General features: G+C 40.9%; 1 protein-coding gene across 10 annotated transcripts in view; it reads left to right on the forward strand.

Annotated features, from left to right (window-relative positions):
* The window catches only part of si:ch211-272n13.3 (ankyrin repeat domain-containing protein 26), an 83716-nt gene extending 67433 nt beyond the window's left edge, over window positions 1-16283 (forward strand). For 9 of the 10 annotated variants that reach the window (XM_065022757.1, XM_065022762.1, XM_065022759.1 and 6 more), the window contains 3 exons: window positions 829-1072; window positions 4059-4104; window positions 11795-16283. In XM_065022757.1, coding sequence (XP_064878829.1) covers window positions 829-1072; window positions 4059-4104; window positions 11795-11952 — 448 coding nt within the window. In that variant the 3' untranslated portion in view covers window positions 11953-16283. Of the gene's footprint in view, window positions 1-828; window positions 1073-1613; window positions 1672-4058; window positions 4105-11794 lie in introns of all 10 variants that reach the window. The other variant, XR_010464766.1, reaches the window with a different exon arrangement.
* The last annotated feature ends 3035 nt before the right edge of the window (window positions 16284-19318 follow it).

Consider the following 19318-nt stretch of genomic DNA (forward strand, 5'->3'; position numbering starts at 1 on the left):
TTGTAATTTAAATGTTGCTATTTTTTGTAGGCTACCAATTGTAGCCAATTGTTCTCCAGGGGAGCCTTAATCTAATAGCCATGGTGTAGCCTACATTTTTGTCTGATTATGGTAAAAAAAAAAGATAGTAATGCATTTCATTTTGTAAAGTGGTTCCTTGCATCCTACATTGATGTAAAAATGCTGTTACAAAACATTTTGTATTTTTGGACAAGTGAGGTGAGATTTTGGAAAAGTAAAAAATCTCTCCTACTTGTCCGAAAGACTGAAATTATCATTATGGGTTAAAACTCATGAACGTCTAAAACTAGATGCCCTTTTTTTGACAAAGAGATCAGTAAAAAAAAAGTATCTGTACGGCCCTCCGTTGATTTTCTAAATCCCAATGTGGCCCTCAAGCCAAAACGTTTGCTCACCCCTCTTATGTGTTATATAGATGTTATAAAGGCTTTATAAATGCGTGCATAAGGACACCTACAGTAAAGTGTTTCCGAAGTTTTTTGTTGTTGTTGCACAGAATAGGCTTAATGTCCCGGGTTGAACTGCCTATTTGGTTGACCTGTCAGTTCGTTACTCACCCACTCACCCTCTGACACGCTGCGAAACCACAGTTTTGTCTCTGAGGTTGTACTGTATTCCACAAACTTTCCCCAAATTACAGTTTTTTGGGGAAATCCCGGTTGAAGGTTTCCCTCCTGATTCGCAGGAATCCTCCAACCAGGATTTCTGAAAAACCTGGGAATTTTGGGAACATTTCCGGAATTTTGCAACCCCAAATCTGAAAGCTGAACCCCCAGTCATGGTGCTTCTCTGCGTCATCCCTCCCAGGTCCAATGAGCGGCTGGCGGAGGCCAACACCAAGCTGATGAGCGAGCGCCACCGCAGCAAGTCCCTGATAGCCAGCAGCATTGTCAACGGCAGCCTGGGCGGGCCTCTGGACATGGGCTCCCTGGGGTCGGTGGGGGCCTACGGGGCAACGCTGGGGCCCCTCAACAGGAGCCTGGGAGGGCCTCTCCTTAGCCCCCTGGGGGATGGGGGTCAGAGCAGCAGGGTGGAGGCTTACCTGGCTAAGGTAACAGGCTGACTGAATGTTGAATGGCAATAGCAAATATACAGGGACTGTGCTCCACATTGCTTAAAGGGATAGTTCACGATTTTTGAGATTTAGTATATTTTTGACTTGACTTAACTAACCTTTTTGACTTGCGGGGATGTTGCATTGGGTTTCCATGCATTCAGGTTGCCTTGGTTTACTTTTGACAATTTTTGTAACATATCCCATCTCCATGTTGTCATAATTGTGAGTTAGCAGTGTACTTTTTATGTTGTTTTTATGTAACATGCAGTGTAGTTACATTGTAATTTAAAAAAGGTATAAGTGTCTGTCGTTAAATGAAGCTGAATGACAAAACTGTTCTAATGCTTTGCTTACATTTTTTTCTCTCCAAATGCTGTCTTTCTTCCTTTTCTCACTAGACCTATATATGACTAAATGTCCATCCTGTATCACCTCTATTCTTCTCTTGCCATCTTTCCTTCCTTCCTTCCTATTCTTTTAGAGTTTTCTTATAGTGGGACTTTGTGCCTAACCTCTCTATTTCTCAATCCTTCAGCTTCTAGCTCAAAAGTCTGTCTCTCATCTCTCCTCTCTTCAGCCAGACTCATAACCAGGTGTGTAGGTGTGTGTTAGCTCATGCTGCTGCTTCACTTTCCTCTGACCCTCCCCTCTCCCCCTCACATTGGGCCTCTCCCCTCACCTTCCCATTGGCCCACGCTTGCAACACTCCACACACAACCGTGGTTTCACAGCATGTGAGAGCGGGTGAATTTGTTTTAGCTTGGCCAGTGTCCCAGGTGGGTGGAGATTTCTCTATGAGAAATAGAATGGTCAAAAATCTGGGGCACCGGGTGGGTGACAGTGTATGCACCCAGTGCTAGATCAGTTAGCTTTAGGGCTACCCATTGCAGCTGCACCAGGGTCCAATCAAGTAATACAGGGTCACGTTCAGTTTGGCAAACGTTACACAGAAATGGCATGTATAGACCAGGTGTAATTCCTTATTCTACATGTCAGAGAGGCATGGTTGCTTTACATCAGGGCTCTCAACCCTGTTCCTGGAGAGCTATGCTCCTGTAGGTTTTGCTCCAACCCCAGTTGCAACTAATCTGATTCAGTTTATTTATTAGAATCAGGAGCTAAAACCTACAGGATGGTAGCTCTCAGGGAACAGGGTTGGAGACTCTGCTCTACATTATAGGCCTATATTTTAAATCTGAACCTCCCGCAGCGTTGTCCCACTCAACACAGGCCAGTTGTCACAGATGTCAAAACTACTATTCTTTAGTAACGATTTGATGGTTTGGGATATCATTCATTTGCACACAAATGTTTCAGAAACATTTTACCAGATTTAAATGAAATACAATGTGTTCTGTATCTGTTAAATAAAACTGCAGCAAATGCAGCTACTGTATTGTCTTGCTGAGTGAGGTGTTGTGCTTGTTGAAATTATCTAACGAGAGGCTCCTCAGAGACTTTTTATAAAATAGTGAAATATTAGTTATCATTTTTATATAAAACTATACTAAATATATTCATGTCACCAAATAATTTATTAAAACACACCGTTGCACAATTAAAGACTACAGTAGCCTCAACAGCACTCTGTAGGGTAGCACCATGGTGTAGCTGAAGGACACCAAGCCTCCGTCATCTGGATACATTGACTTCTTTACAAAACCCATGAGGCTCATGGTTCTAACTCCCTTCCATAGACTTACACAGTAATTATGACAACTTCCGGAGGATGTCTGCCAACCAATCAGAGCTCTTGCAGCATGAACTGACATGTTGTCGACCCAATCAAAGGATCGGAGAATAAATCTAGTATTGAAAGCATAAGCTACAGCTAGTTAGCACAGCAATACATTTCTTTAAAATTGTAGAAGCAAGAGCGTGAGAGAGCTAGCTATATTTAGTTATAAAAAAACATCTCGCTTAGCTAGCAAATGCAGCTAGCTAGTTTAGCTTATTCAAACACCTGTATCAAATGGAGAGGGATGCTATCTTAGCTAGGTGGCTATGGCTATCCAACACTGGAACTCTTACAAGTTAAGGTTTTGGTTGTATTAATTTCTTGCCACCGGGGCCCGCTGTTGCAACTGCAAAACTGCAGTACACTGCTGTGTGATTGTAGCGGGTTTACTAACGTGTTAGTTCTAGTAGCTATGTTGACTATATGTTTTGGCTTGGAAAGTATTTTTTTCCTGGTCACAGCTGATGGGTTGTGTACTGAAGTCCAAAAGCGAATGGAAAAGGTAAAAGGAGGAGAGCGCTTAGATGCGAGAAGGAATTACACAACGGCAAAATGATCATGCTCTTTGTATGTGGCTGCTATGAAAACTGTTTGTGTGTAATCAGGGGTGTATTCATTCCTCCGATTCTGTTGAAAAGCCTTTCTTAAACTGAAAATATCAGTATCATGTTCATAGCCTAAACCTATCGATGTTACATCGAGCTTGGTGAATGGAATATGAGTGACAGACATTCAATATGTTGCAATAGAAATAAGGCCATGCTCATAAAAACAATTATCATCTTCCCTCATCTTAAAAGTCACCGACTGCCACTGACATCCCAGTAATAGAATCTAACAGTGAACACTGTTCATTTGGCGTAATTCAATCACTATAGAAACACCATTCGGTTTCCATTTAGGCTGAAGCAGAGCTTTGCTTGCATGCTCTGTTGTGTTGCTAAATTGCAGTGCTTTTTCTCATGCAGTTCTGTATGCCTTTTTTCATCAAGCACAATTTACCAACATTAGCTTATGTTAAGTGGATTTAATACCAACAAGTAAAGCGGGCAATTTCCCTCTTTTTATGGAAAGTGGTCTTCTACTTTTCAGATGGTACAAGTTATTTTTATTTTATAAGGATATCCATTATTTAAACATTTTAAAAATGGTGAACTTGTTTCTTGTTTATAAGCCCACAGCAGTGATAAAGATTTTGGTTATACCACAATATCTCAGAATATGCTTCCTCTTCTTTTCTAGATGCAGAATGAATTGGAGAGAAACATATCAAAGGAGTTGGACCATGGTAAGTGTTTATGCAGGGACTTAATTAAGTTCATATCATAACACAAAATAACAGGGTTGTATTTTCAGATCTGGAAATTATGTATTTGTTTTTAAATTCTAATACTAGAAGAACAAGTCCAGATTATTGCAAAAAATATATATTTTACACACTAGCTTAGAATTTAAAGTTCCCGAACAGTCATTCTGATTCCCATGTAAAATAGCCTTTTGAGTGACTAAAACATCACCTATAAATATCAAGTACATTCTCTCATGGCTAAATGCCAGGAAGTTTGCAAAGACTGGCTTAGTGGGCGGGGAGCCAATTTGGTGATACACTAAGCAACTCAAACAGCATTGATATTGCATCAATAGCTAGGTTTCAATCCAATTGGCAACAGAGTTTCATGCAAAAATCCACATTAAAAGAAAATGTGCCTACGCTGGACAACAGCTCGCAGATACGGTGTGTGTAGGATCTGCGGGTGGATTGTGGTAATGAGCAATAATGTTTTTATTTGTCAAAATGGCAGTAAAGCATTGATCATGTCACCAGAATAAGACCCTAAAACAAGCTCCGTTTGGTGCCACTTTCACCACCCTGTGAAGTTCATGATATTTTATTTGATCTGTAGCCTAATTTAAACGACATGGATTCCCGAGTCGTAGTGGAAGGATCACAGACAGCATGTCATTGCGTGACTCTAAGTTGACTTCGATATGATGGTTATTATATCAATGTCTGCACATATTCGGCATTTCCACCTCCATTTCTTGCATTATACGTTTTACCGACACAATACTTTTCCTTCTCTCTATGGTCCAACTCATCCCAAACAATCGCAATAGGGTTGAGGTCTGGTGATTGTGGAGGCCAGGTCATCTGATGAAGCACTCATCACTCTCCTTCTTGGTCAAATAGCCCTTACACAGCCTGTAGGTGTGTTGTAATTGTCCTGTTGAAAAACAAATGATTGTCCCACTAAGCGCAAACCAGATGGGATGGCGTATCGCTGCAGAATGCTGTGGTAGCCATGCTAGTTAAGTGTGCCTTGAAGTCTTAATCAATCACTGACCGTGTCCCCAGCAAAGCACACCCACACAATCACAACTCCTCCTCCATGCTTCACGGTGGGAACCACACATGCAGAGAACATCCGTTCAAAAAATAATAATCTCAAATTTGGACTCATCAGACCGAAGGACAGATTTCCACCAGTCCCATTGCTCGTGTTTCTTGGCCCAAACAAGTCTCTTCTTCTTATTGGTGTCCTTCAGGATTGACTGACCTTCATGTCTTAAAGTAATGGACTGTCGTTTCTCTTTGCTTAGTTGAGCTGTTCTTGCCATAATATGGATTTAGCCCAATTTGGTAAAATACCATCTTCTGTATACCACCCCTACCTTGTCACAACACATCTGATTGGCTCATTAAGAAGGAGATCAAGTCCACAAAAATAACTTAGCAATTGAAATGCATTCCACATTTTTATTTTATTTTTTTATTTAACCAGGTAGGCCAGTAGAGAACAAGTTCTCATTTACAACTGCAACCTGGCCAAGATGAAGCAAGGCAGTGCAACAAAAACAACAACACAGAGTTACACATAAACAAACGTACAGTCAATAACACAATAAATAAATCTATGTACGGTGTGTGCAAATGTGGAAAAGTAGGGAGGTAAAGGCAATAAATAGGCCATAGAGTTAATTACAATTTAGCATTAACACTGGAGTGATCGATGTGCAGATGATGTGCAAGTAGAGATACTGGGGTGCAAGAGGGTAAGTAATCATTTGGGGATGAGTTAGTTGGGTGTGCTATTTTCAGATTGGCTGTGTCCAGGTACAGTGATCAGTAAGCTGCTTTGACAGCTGATGCTTAAAGTTAGAGAGGGAGATATAAGACTCCAGCTTCAGTGATTTTTGCAATTTATTCCAGTCATTGGCAGCAGAGAACTGGAAGGAAAGGCGGCCAAAGTGAGTGTTGGCTTTGGGCATGATCAGTGAAATATACCTGCTGGAGCGTGTGCAACGGGTGGGTGTTGCTATTGTGAGCTGAGAAGGTGGGGCTTTACCTAGCAAAGACTTATAGATGACCTGGAGCAGGTGGGTTTGGCGACTACTATGTAGTGAGGGCCAGCCAACGAGAGCATACAGGTCACAGTGGTGGGTAGTATATGAGGCTTTGGTGACAAAACGGATGGCACTGTGATAGACTACATCCAGTTTGCTGGATCTATAAGTCCTCAGAGCAGTGGGCAGCTGGGAGGAGATGCTTTTATTCTCCATGGACTTTAGTGTTCGGAAACTTTTTGGAATTAGTGCTACAGGATGCAAATTTCTGTCTGAAAATGCTAGCCTTAGCTTTCCTAACTGACTAAGTATATTGGTTCCTGACTTCCCTGAAAAGTTGCATATCGCGGGGGCAATTCGATGCTAATGCAGAACGCCACAAGATGTTTTTGTGCTGGTCAAGGGCAGTCATGTCTGGGGTGAACCAAGCGCTTTATCTGTTCTTAGTTCTACATTTTTTGAATGGGGCATGCTTATTTAAGATGGTGAGGAAAACCCTTTGGAAGAGCAACCAGGCATCTTCTACTGACGAAGGTCAATATCCTCCCAGAATACCCGGACCAAGTCGATTGGAAAGGCCTGCTCACTGAAGTGTTTTAGGGAGCGTTAGACAGTGATGAGGGGTGGTCGTTTGACCATGGACTCATTACGCACGCAGGCAATAAGGCAGTGATCGCTGAGATCCTGGTTGAAGACAGAGGAATATTTAGAGGGCAAGTTGGTCAGGATGATATCTAAGAGTGTGCCCATGGTTACGGATTCTGGGTTGTACCTAGTAGATTCCTTGATAGTTTGTGTGAGATTAAGGGCATCTAGCTTAGATTGTAGGACGGCCGGGGTGTTAAGCATGTCCCAGTTTAGGTCACCTAACAGTACGAACTCTGACAATAGATGGGGGGTGATCAATTCACATATGGTGTCCAGGGCACAGCTGGGGGTTGAAGGGGTCTTTAAAACTTCTTATGGCTGGGGGGCAGCATTGAGTAGCTTGGATGAATAAGGTGCCCAAAGTAAACGGCCTGCTCCTCAGTCTCAGTTGCTAATATATGCATATTATAATTAGTATTGGATAGAAAACACTCTGAAGTTTCTAAAACTGTTTGAATGATGTCTGTGAGTATAAGCGAAATCATATGGCAGGCAAAAACCTGAGAAATCAAAACAGGAAGTGAGAAATCTGAGGTTGGTATGTATTCAACACAGTTCCCATTGAAATCCCCTTGGGATATTAATGAAGTTGCACTTCCTAGGGCTTCCACTAGATGTCAACCATCTATAGAAATTTGAATGAAGCTTCTATTGTGTTATGGGACTGAATGACAGCAGAATGAATCAGGTGTCTGTCAGTCAGCCATTTCCTGGTCATGTGTATTTCACATGATTAGCTACCTGCGTTCCATGGCTCCTCAAGACACAAATGAATACTCTGGTTGGAACTTTATTGAAGATTAATGATAAAACATTCTAATGATTGTTTCTTCGACCTGTAATATAACTTTTTGAAGTTTTTGTCCGAAGTAACGCTGACCAGAACAAGCGTTTGGATATGTATACCAAATGCGCTAACAAAAGTAGCTAATTGGACATAAATAACGGACATTATCGAACAAAACAAGCATTTATTGTGGACCTGGGATTCCTGGGAGTGCATTCTGATGATCATCAAAGATAAGGGAATTTTAGCATGTAATTCATGGTTTATGTTGACTACAACATGGCACTATTTTCACTTGATTGTTCTGAGCGCCGTCTCAGATTATTGCATGGTTTGCTTTTTCCGTAAAGTTTTTTTTTAAAAATCTGACCGGTTGCATTAAGGTCAGATATATCTAGAATTCCATGTGTATAACTTGTATTATCATCTACATTTATGATGAGTATTTCTGTTGAATGTGGCTATGCAAAATCACTGGATGTTTTTGGAACTAGTGAATGTAACGCGCCAATGTAAATTCAGATTTTTTTATATAAATATGAACTTTATCAAACAAAACATACATGTATTGTGTAACATGAAGTCCTATGAGTGTCATCTGATGAAGATCATCAAAGGTTAGTGATTCATTTGATCTCTATTTGTGCATTTTGTGACTCCTCTCTTTGGCTGGGAAAATGGCTGTGTTTTTCTGTGGCTTGGTGGTGACCGAACATAATCGTTTGTGCTGCTTTCGCCGTAAAGCCTATTTGAAATCGGACACTGTGGTGGGATTAACAACAAGACTACCTTTTAAATCGGTATAAGATACATGACTTTTTGAGGAATTTTTATTATGAGATTTCTGTTGTTTTGAATTTGCGCCCTGGACTTTCACTGGCTGTTGTCATATCATCCCGTTAACGGGATTGCATCCCTGAAAAGGTTTTAACCAGCGGCAACGGTGAGCGACTTGTTTCTGGAAAGGTATATTTTTAAAAGTAGAAGCTTGAATTGTTTGGGCACAGACCTGGATAATATGACAGAACTCTGCAGGCTATCTCTGCAGTAGATTGCAATTCCGCTCCCATTGGCAGCTCTATCTTGACGGAAAATGTTATAGTTAGGGATGGAAATGTCAGGAATGCCAGGTAGACTAGGCATATTGACATTAGGGAGAGGCGTGTGTAGCAGAGTGATCATAGGGTCCAGTGAGTAGCTAGGCGAGCTGGAGACACAGCGATTCAGACCGCTAACAGGCTGGGGCTAGCAGATGGGCCTGCGGGGGACGTCGCAACGGAAGAGCCTGTAGAAACCCTCTCGGACGGTTACGTCGGCAGACGAGTCATGATGGATCGTGACGGCAGTAAAGGTTCCAGGCCAATTGGCAAGAGAGGCATTGTAGCCCAGGAATTGTCTGATGGAATCTCTTCGGCTATCTGGGAGATGGGTCTAGCTTGAGGCTAGCTCCAGGCTAACTGGTGTATGCTTCAGGACAGAGGCGTTAGCCAGGAGTAGCTTGCTAGCTGCGATGACCCGGTGTTAAGGTTCAGAGCTTGCAGTATGAATCTGGAGATGTGGTAGAGAAAATCAGTCCGATATGCTCTAGGTTGATATCACGCTTTGCAGACTGGCAGGAATTGACGGGCTGAGGCTGGCTGATGTCCGAGTTAACGGTGATGACCGCTAGCAGTGGCTAACTGACTACTAGCTAGTAGATCCATACCAAATTGGGTGAGGCGGGTTGCCGGAGAGTATGTTCAGTCCGTAGATGGAAATTGAGATCAAAAATATATGCAAAATATTTTGGAAGAAAACGATATATACACGGGACGGGACGACAATAACAGTCCGACTGCTATGCCATCTTGGAACACAAGATGACTATCTTATGAAGCTGGTTGAGAGAATGCCAAGTGTGCAAACATGTCATCAAGGCAAAGGGTGGCAACTTCAAAGAATCTCAAATATAAAATATATTTGGATTTGTTTAAAACTTTTTTGGTTTCTACATGACTCCATGTGTGTTATTTCATTTTTTTGATGTCTTCATTATTATTCTACAATGTAAAATAAAGAAAAACCCTTGAATGAGAAGGTGTGTCCAAACCTTTGACTGGTACTGTTTAATTATATTTGCTGACTCCCTACAGTAAAATTTTGGCACCAGTAGAGTAGCTACAGCTAAAGTCGGAAGTTTACATACATACATACACAAATACATTTAAACTCAGTTTTTCACAATTCCTGACATTTAATCCTTGTAAAATTCCCTGTTTTAGGTCAGTTAGGATCACCACTTTATTTTAAGAATGTGAAATGTCAGAAGAATAGTGGAGAATTATTTATTTCAGCTTTGTTCTTTCTTCACATTCACAGTGGGTCAGAAGTTTACGTACACTCAATTAGTATTTGGTAGCATTGCCTTAATTGTTTAACTTGTATCAAATGTTTCGGGTAGCCTTCCACAAGCTTCCCACAATAAGTTGGGTGAATTTTGTCCCATTCCTCCTGACAGAGATGGTGTACCTGAGTCAGGTTTGTAGGCCGCCTTGCTCGTGCACGCCTTTTCAGTTCTGCCCACAAATGTTCTATAGGACTGAGGTCAGGGCATGACTTTGTTGTTCTTAAGCCATTTTGCCACAACTTTGGAAGTATGCTTGGGGTCATTGTCCATTTGGAAGACCCATTTGCGACCAAGCTTTAACTTCATGACTTATGTCTTGAGATGTTGCTTCAATATATCCACATAATTTTCCTCCCTCATGTTGTCATCTATTTTGTGAAGTGCACCAGTCCCTCCTGCAGCAAAGCACCCCCACATGATGCTGTTGCTGTTCTTGGATTGATTTGCACTTTTCGCACCAGAGAACGTTCATCTCCAAGAGACAGAACGCGTCTCCTTCCTGAGCGGTATGACAGCTGTGTGGTCCCATGGTGTTTATACTTGCGTACCAACATGATGCTGCCACCCCCGTGTTTCATGGTTGGGATGGTGTTCTTCGGTTTGCAAGCCTCCCTTTTTCTTCCAAACATAACGATGGTCATTATGGCCAAACAGTTATATTTTTGTTTCATCAGCCCAGAGGACATTTCTCCAAAAAGTACAGTCTTTGTCCCCATGTGCAGTTGCAAACCGTAGTCTGGCTTTTTTATATCGGTTTTGGAGCAGTGGCTTCTTCCATGCTGAGTGGCCTTTCAGGTTATGTCGATATAGATACTTTTGTACCTGTTTCCTCCAGCATCTTCACAAGGACATTTTCTTTTGTTCTGGGATTGATTTGCACTTTTCACACCGAAGTACATCTCAAGGAAACAGAAGTCTCCTTCCTGAGCGGTATGGCGGCTGCGTGGTTCCATGGTGTTTATACTTACTATTGTTTGTACAGATGAACATGGTACCTTTGGGCGTTTGGAAATTGCACCCAAGGATGACCCAGACTTGTGGAGGTCTACATTTTTTTATGAGGTCTTGGCTGATTTCTTTTGATTTTCCCATGATGTCAAGCAAAGAGGCGCTGATTTGAAGGTAGGCCTTGAAACACATCCACAGGTACACCTCCAATTGACTCAGGCTAATTGACATCCTTTATCAGAAGCTTCTAAAGCCAATTTTCCAAGCTGTTTAAAGGCACAGTCAACATAGTGTATGTAAACTTCTGACCCACTGCAATTGTGATACAGTGAATTTTATGTGAAATAATCTGTTAGCGATTGTTGGAAAAATTACTTGTCATGGACAACGTCCTAACCGACGTGCCAAAAATATAGTTTAACAAGAAATTTGTGGAGTGGTTGAAAACGAGTTTTAATGACTCCAACCTAAGTGTATGTCAACTTCCGACTTCAACTGTATCTAGCTTTATAAACCACGCCCCTCTGAAAACACACCTTCGATGTTGGTTACATCTTTATTTAAATTAGGTAATAGAATATGATGTTACCGTTGGTGTATTTAAACAAGCATTAGGGTGATGCCACTCTATCCCCTTAATAATCCCGACTCCTGAATCCAAGTGTTTGACATGGGGGAGGGGACCAGTAACTTTATGATCAAACTTTAGTCATGTAGAAAGTCCTTTTTCATACTTTGATCTGGTTTCATCCAAATATCATCCAATTCCATGAAAAACATGATTTTGACATTTCATTACCTTTTAATAATTTCTTTCTCTCCTTGTCTCTCTCTCTCCCCCCACACTGCCTTCTCTCTCTTCAGCAACAGCAGAGCTTGAGTGCTCTGCCCGGATGTCTCCGGTGGGCTCTGCCTCGGGCTCCCCTACTAGCCTGGGTTGGGGTCTCAGTGTGGTGGAGGACCCGGTCAGCAGGGCCACACAGCAGTACCTGGAAGTGCTCAAGAAAAACTATATGATTTGACCAACCCATAGCAGGGCCAGGCAGCACTGGGCTACCCAAAGGGAGCCACAACTGTCCACTTTACCATGACCTGGGTGGTGTTTATTAGGGCACGCGGTGGGAAATGTTTTGCAATGGAAGGCAAAAATGACGTTTTTAAGTCCAGGTATTCCTTCCGTTTCATTCTGTTTTCTCCCGTTTGGTGCTCTAATGAACATAACCCTGGGCCTCATCAATGCATGCTTATATAAAAAGAACATGCACATTGAGAAAAACACTAAAGGGTAAAGCCACTCCACTATAACACATTCCAGCCCCAAAAATGTTTACTCTTTATTCTACGTCTTTTAAGAAAGGAAACAGACGTGATGCACATTGCACTTACAGTGCATTCGAAAAGTACCCCTTGACTTTTTCTACATTTTGTTAAATTACAGGCTTATTCTAAAATGGATTACATCGATTCCCCCCCCCTCACACAATGCCCCATCATGACAAACCAACAACAGTTTTTTTTAGATATGTTTGCATATGTATTAAAAATGTAAAACTGAAATATCACATTTACATAAGTATTCAGACCCTTTAGTCAGTACTTTGTTGAAGCACCTTTGGCAGCGATTATGGCCTCAAACGCTACAAGCTTGGCATACCTGTATTTGGGGAGTTTCTTCCATTCTTCTCTGCAGAACCTCTGAAGCTCTGTCAGATTGGATGGGGAGTGTCGCTGCACAGCTATTTTCAGGTTTCTCCAGAGATGTTAGATCGGGTTCAAGTCCGGGCTCTGGCTGGGCCACTAAAGGATATATCTAGAGAATTGTCCCGAAGCCAGTCCTGCGTTTTCGTTGTACTGTTGGAAGGTGAACCTTCGCCCCAGTCTGAGGTCCTGGGCGCTCTGGACCAGGTTTTCATCAAGGATCTCGCTGCACTTTGCTCCATTCGTCTTTCCCTCGATCCTGACTAGTCTACCAGTCCCTGCAGCTGAAAAACATCCCCACTGCATGATGCTGCCACCACCATGCTTCACCATAGGGATGTTGCCAGGTTTCTTCCAGACATGACACTTGGTATTCAGGCCAAAGATTTCAATCTTGGTTTCATCAAACTAGATATTCTTGTTTCCTTTCAGTGCCTTTCGGCAAACTCCAAGCGGGCTGTCATGTGCCTTTTTCTGAGGAGTGGCTTCCGTTTGGCCACTCTACCATTAAAAACGGATTGGTGGAGCGCTGCAAAGATGGTTGTCCTTCTGGAAGATTTTCCTATCTCCACAGAGGAACACTGTCAGAGTGACCATCAGGTTCTTGGTCACCTCCCTGACCAAGGCCCTTCTCGCCTGATTCCTCAATTTGGCTGGACGACCAGCTCCAGGAAGAGCCTTGGTGGTTTCAAACTTCTTCCATCTAAGAATGATGGGGGTCACTGTGTTCTTGGGCTTGGTCAATGCTGCAGACATTTTTTGGTAACCTTCCCCAGATCTGTGCCTTGACACAATCCTGCCTCGGAGCTCAACTGACAATTCGACCTCATGACTTGTTTTTTGCTCTGACATGCACTGTCAACTGTGGGACTTATATAGACAGGTGTGTGCCTTTACAAATCATGTCCAATCAATTTAATTTACCACAGGTGGACTCCAAGTTGTAGAATCATCTCAAGGATGGTCAATGGAAACAGGATGCACCTGAGCTCAATTTCGAGTCTCATAGCAAAGGGTCTGAATACTTACGTAAATAAGGTATTTCAGTTTATTTTTCATACATTTGCAAACATTTCTCGACTTGTTTTCGCTTTGTCATTATGGGGTATTGTGTGTAGATTGAGATGTTTTATTTAATCCATTTTAGAAGGCTATAACCTAACAAAATGTTAGTCACGTGGTCTGAATACATTCGGAATGTACTGTATACACAAGAAAGATGGCATGATATTTTTTTTATCATATTTATTTTTTCAAAGCCATATTATTTTTTACATATTTGTTATTAACCTCCTGGAGACAATGTCCGCGCCCCCTTGGACATATAATCTAAACATCTTCATAAAAATCTCTAAGCAAGAGATATCTGTTTTTTTGCATGGGCTACGTCTCAATCCAACACATTCACCGATGTCAGCCTTCATCATCTACGGTGAAAGATGGCAGCGCTACAGCTGTGTTTGTCAAACCATGAGACATCCCTATTATGACCCCTCTATGGAAAGATGAGACTCTAACGAAAACATACATGATTTGTTCTGAGATGCCCACATACCTCACAAGACTCGTCTGAAGACTCACCCGGTAGCAGTTTAAAAAATGAATCGAAGTGTACACTCACCAGACAGTTTATTAGGTACACTACCCCGTTCACTAAAATGGATCACTTCTACAGACAGTGAGTCACGTGGCCAGGGCTTGGTATTTTAAGCAGGCAGACAGGCATTGAGGTATTCCGTTACTGCTCGATTGAATGCTAAAATTGGCATAATGAGTGACCTAAGTGACTTTGAGCGTGGTATGATCGTCGGTGCGATGCGCACCGGATCCAATATCTCAGAAGCGGCTGCCCTCCTGGGCTTTTCACGCACTACAATGTCTAGGGCTCTGTGGGCGGAAACAGCTAATTGAAAGAGGTCGAAGGAGAGTGGCAAGAATCGTGCAAGCTAACAGGCGGGCCACAAACAGACAAATAACGTTGCAGTACAACAGTGGTGTGCAGAATGGCATCTCAGAACACACAACTTGTCGATTCTTGTCACGGATGGGCTATTGCAGCATTCGACCACACTGAGTTCCACTCTTATCAGCTAAAAATAAGAAGAAGCAGTACCAGGGGACACGCCTTCTACACCACTTGACAATTGAGGAGTGGAAAAACATTGCATGGAACATGACAGTGAGTAGAGTTTACTTGAGTGGCCTGGCTCAGTCCCCAGACCTCAACCCAATAGAGCATCTTTCGGATGAGATGGAACAGGCTGTTGGCAGTTTAAATGTATCGCCGTCCGATCTGCAGCTACTACGTGATTCCGTTGCGTCAGCATGGACCAACATCCATTTGAAGAATACCCTAAAGAATTCTGTCTGTTCTGGAGGCAAAGGGCGGTCCGACCCGGTACTAGATGGGTGTACCTAATAAACTGTCCGGTGAGTATATGGAAGTAGTTTAGTGCGTAAAAAAAGGGGTTAAATATTTGCTGAAAAATATAATAATCTTATCTCATATATAGGACAGACACTTCAAAACAAGCTTCCTTTCAATTTTTTTTTTAACCTTTTTCCATATACAAATCTGTTATTCTATGCGTTTCAATGGGCTAGTAGCAGACGTGTGTGTATATATAGACATGTATACATGCACATATATACATACATATAAGTTCGTAAGTATTGTTACTCTTGTATGATCTGTTTTTTTCTATGGTTCAGTCCTTTTCAGTACAGTGTGTATACACTATAGGTTCCTGCGTACAGATTGTCTTAAATTGTTTGCCATTTACTTTATGGTATTGATTTATTGGATATTTTATAGTATTTATAGTATGTACCATGAGTAACATTACCAAGATATCACTTTTTTTGGTATGTTCCGTGTAATGGTTCAATATGTTTTTTTCCTGTTTTGTCCTGTTTTTTTGTTGTTGTTGTTGTAATGCACAACATATACTTGAATGAGACAAACGAGGATATTCTGTAGTTAAACAGGGTACCCATATTTTGTAGTACCTCGTTACATTAGTTTTTGTTTGATCTTAGTTAACGTTAACATTTCAGTATTTTTTTTAAGGTCAACAGTTGCTATAAAAAAAAAGATTTAAGGAAAAAGAGAATAGCCATCTGAACCCGTGTACAGTACATTACAGAAGATCTGTAAATGTATTAATAAAAGTCTACAAACATTTGTTAATTTTTCATGTATAGATTGTACACACATTTGTGATCCCAACTTTCATTCGCTCATTTGACATATTTTACACCCTCCCCACTCCTAACACACACACCACAAATCATTAATGTCTGAAACTTGATGTTATACACTTTTAAAACCGCATTCCCCTCTACTTCTTAAAATTAGGGTCTGTAGTGTGTTTATGATGCCCCCATCCTTTGTGTCTCTCTCCTTTGATCAGTCCTCTGTCATCTTCTGATGTTGCTATATTCAAATTTGGTTACATTTACTTGTTTCCTTTACAGTTCGATGGGGACATCTGACAGACTGACTGCTTTATAATGATTTTTTTCATTCTTTTATAGACACAACTTCAAACATTATTATCAAGTTGTAGAACAGGGAGCCATACAAATAGAGACGGAATGTGATTAAGACATGTTGGAGAGATTGGTTTGAAAATAAACGCATGCATAAAACAAATCATTTCCACAGTGGGTCATTCTGTTTCTATAATGCCGTTCTGTTGATTGCCACTCTGTTCTCTCCGCTTGCCAGTCAAACCAATAATAGACTTCGGGAAAACTAAAAGATATCTATTTCCCACCCAATGGCCCCATAACGAGCTAGCAAGTCGATAGGCAAAAGTCACACTTGTTTTTTTTGTTTTGATTATCTTCAACTGGTCTACCTCAATACTGTGCAAATATATATATATTTTTTAACATTGATAGACATTATCCTATCTTGTTGGTAAATTAATAATGTGGCCTCAAATTAGTCAAACCTGGACTAATTAAACACTATTTTACAAATAAAAAAATGTGGCAGTGCTACTGTACATAATTCATAGTGTCTGCTATAGACAGCTTCAGACATGGCCGGCACTGCCTACACAGTTCAAGAATATGTAATGCTTACTGGGACTGAACATGACAGAAAATAATTTACTTCCTCAGTAATCTGTTTTTTTTTCTCCACATCAGTGGTTCTTCCTGTATATTGTATGACAGACAAGCAATGCATTGCAGTCAGCTCCAGGGGGTTTGATAGTAGTGCTGTCACAATAATGTACCATACTCAATTTTCCATGTCAAAAGAAAAAGGAAACCGCACACAGCTCATGATAGTATCACTGATATTTTAATAAGCTTACGTATCGGCCTCACGGCCTTCTTCAGAGCTTTTGTGATTAAAAAAAATAAAATTGCACCCTTATGTAGACCTAGCCCCACCCACATCCGTTCCACACATCGAAAGGGGTTGGAGGCAAAGGACAAACAAATAAGTGCTGCCAAATATAACAATATGCATTTCATAAATATTACAAAAGTGTATCAATAAGACTTATTAAACACGTCTGTAAAACCACAATTCATTAATCATTGGGTACATCGTATGAAAAAAATCTGAGTAATCTTAAATAGGCACATAATTCATGTTCAAATTCACAACATAACATACATAGGCATTTCATCATTAAGTCCTTTAGTAAATAATGTCTGGAGGGTGAAAATCCCCAAAACATTCTATTTTACTAGTATTATGCCACAAAATCTAAAGTTAGAAATGTCATGCTTTAGGTCATTAAAATGTACTGCGACTGGATAATCCCCGTCGTTTCTCCTGATTGAATTTTTATTTTCACTAATTCTCTGAGAGAGCGGGAACGGGTTTAAAAGAAGACTGTATTTTGGTCACATTAGATGTCGAGTCTATATACCAGCATTCCCCATGTGGGGGGGCTGGCAGCACTAGCACACTATTTGGGAGACAGAGATACTAATGAATATCAACCAAAAAACGTAATTCTAGAGCTGGCTGAATATGTTTTGACGTACAGCTATTTTAGGTTTGATGATTAATACTACCTCCAAACGAATGGCACATCGATGGGCTCTACATTCGCTCCGAGTTATGCTAACCTTTATGTGGATCTTTTTGAAGAAGGTTTTGTTAATAATGAGAATATATTGACGGCATTTTTTTTGCATATGGGAAGGAACTGAAAAAGAGCTGTCAGATTGATTGTATGGCACTACTCAATGACATTGACCCTAATCTCAAATTCACTATTGAACGTGACTCTCAACGTGTTCATTATCTCGATATATGGATTGAGAAATCAAATGGAACCCTGTTACAACTCTGTATAGAAAAGAAACGGACAGAAATACTCTATTATACAGGGGGACAGCTTCCATCCTGAGCCATTAAAAAGAGGATTTCCAAGAAGCCAGTTTTTCAGACTGCGCCGTATATGCCACTCCACAGAGGATTATCTAGAAAAAAGCAGCGGAGATGCGCATTAGGTTTCTAAGAAGATACTATTCGTCACAATGTGTGGATGAAGCTCTTAATTTGGCATTGGGGAAAACACGAGATGAACTGTTACAAAAACACCCGCTAAAGCTAAATAACACTCCGTGATGTTCACAACTAGATATACTTTGAACTCGCGAAAAGTGGAAGGTGTGGTTAAGAAACATTGGCATATTTTATCATCGGACCCAGTTTTGCCAGCTGAATTTAAAAATCCACCACTTATTGTGTAAATGAGAGGTCGCAATTTATGCGATAAATTGGTTCATGCCAACTGCCATCCACAAAAGAAAATCAACCAGGTATTTTACGCCGCCTACCAAACGGTAGCTATGAATGCAGAGGATGCGCGCAGTGCAACAACACGATGAATTCTGCCACCCACATACAGGAAAAAGGTTCCAAATAAATAACATTATTACGTGTCCCACCACCCATGTTATTTACATTATTAAATGTCCATGTGGGCTCTGCTTTGTCGGTAAAACCTCCCGCTCTCTCAAACAGAGAATAAGTGAACATAAAAGTTCAATCAGGAGAAACGACAGGGATTAACCAGTCACCGTACATTTTAATATCCTAAAGCATTACATTTCTAACTTTTTAGATTTTGTGGCATAGAGAAAGTTAAGATATCAGACAGGGGAGGTGATATTAATAATACTCCTAGTAAAAGTTAATGTTTTGGGATTTTCACCATCCAGACATTATTTCCTAAAGGACTTAATGACGAAATGCCTATGTATGTTATGTTGTGAATTTGAACATGAATTATGTCCCTGTTTAAGATTACTCTGTTTTTCGTACGATGTTCCCAATGATGAATTAAAACTTGCTATGTCCTCATTGTGGACACTTATTTGTTTTTCCTTTGCCTCCAACCCCTTTCGATGTGTGGAACGGATGTGGGTGGGGCGAGGTCTACATAAGGGTGCTAATTTTAAAAAATCACAAATTTTATTATCAGTGATACTATAAAGAGCAGTGTGCGGTTTCCTTTTTCCTTCATCTTGTTGAACTGTTGCCATGCACCTGCAAAAAAATTGCTCAGATGTGCAAGTGCCTTTTGAATTTTGTTTTCCATGTCAAAAGAAAGAAAACGGAAGAATATGGTACTTTAACACTGTAGGGTGTAAACTTAGTCTATACCCTACAGCCTTCTCTTCAAAACCAGACAAGGGGGTCTTTACTCTGTT

Source organism: Oncorhynchus nerka, linkage group LG9a (genome assembly GCF_034236695.1).
Source record: "Oncorhynchus nerka isolate Pitt River linkage group LG9a, Oner_Uvic_2.0, whole genome shotgun sequence".
Taxonomy (NCBI): domain Eukaryota; kingdom Metazoa; phylum Chordata; class Actinopteri; order Salmoniformes; family Salmonidae; genus Oncorhynchus; species Oncorhynchus nerka.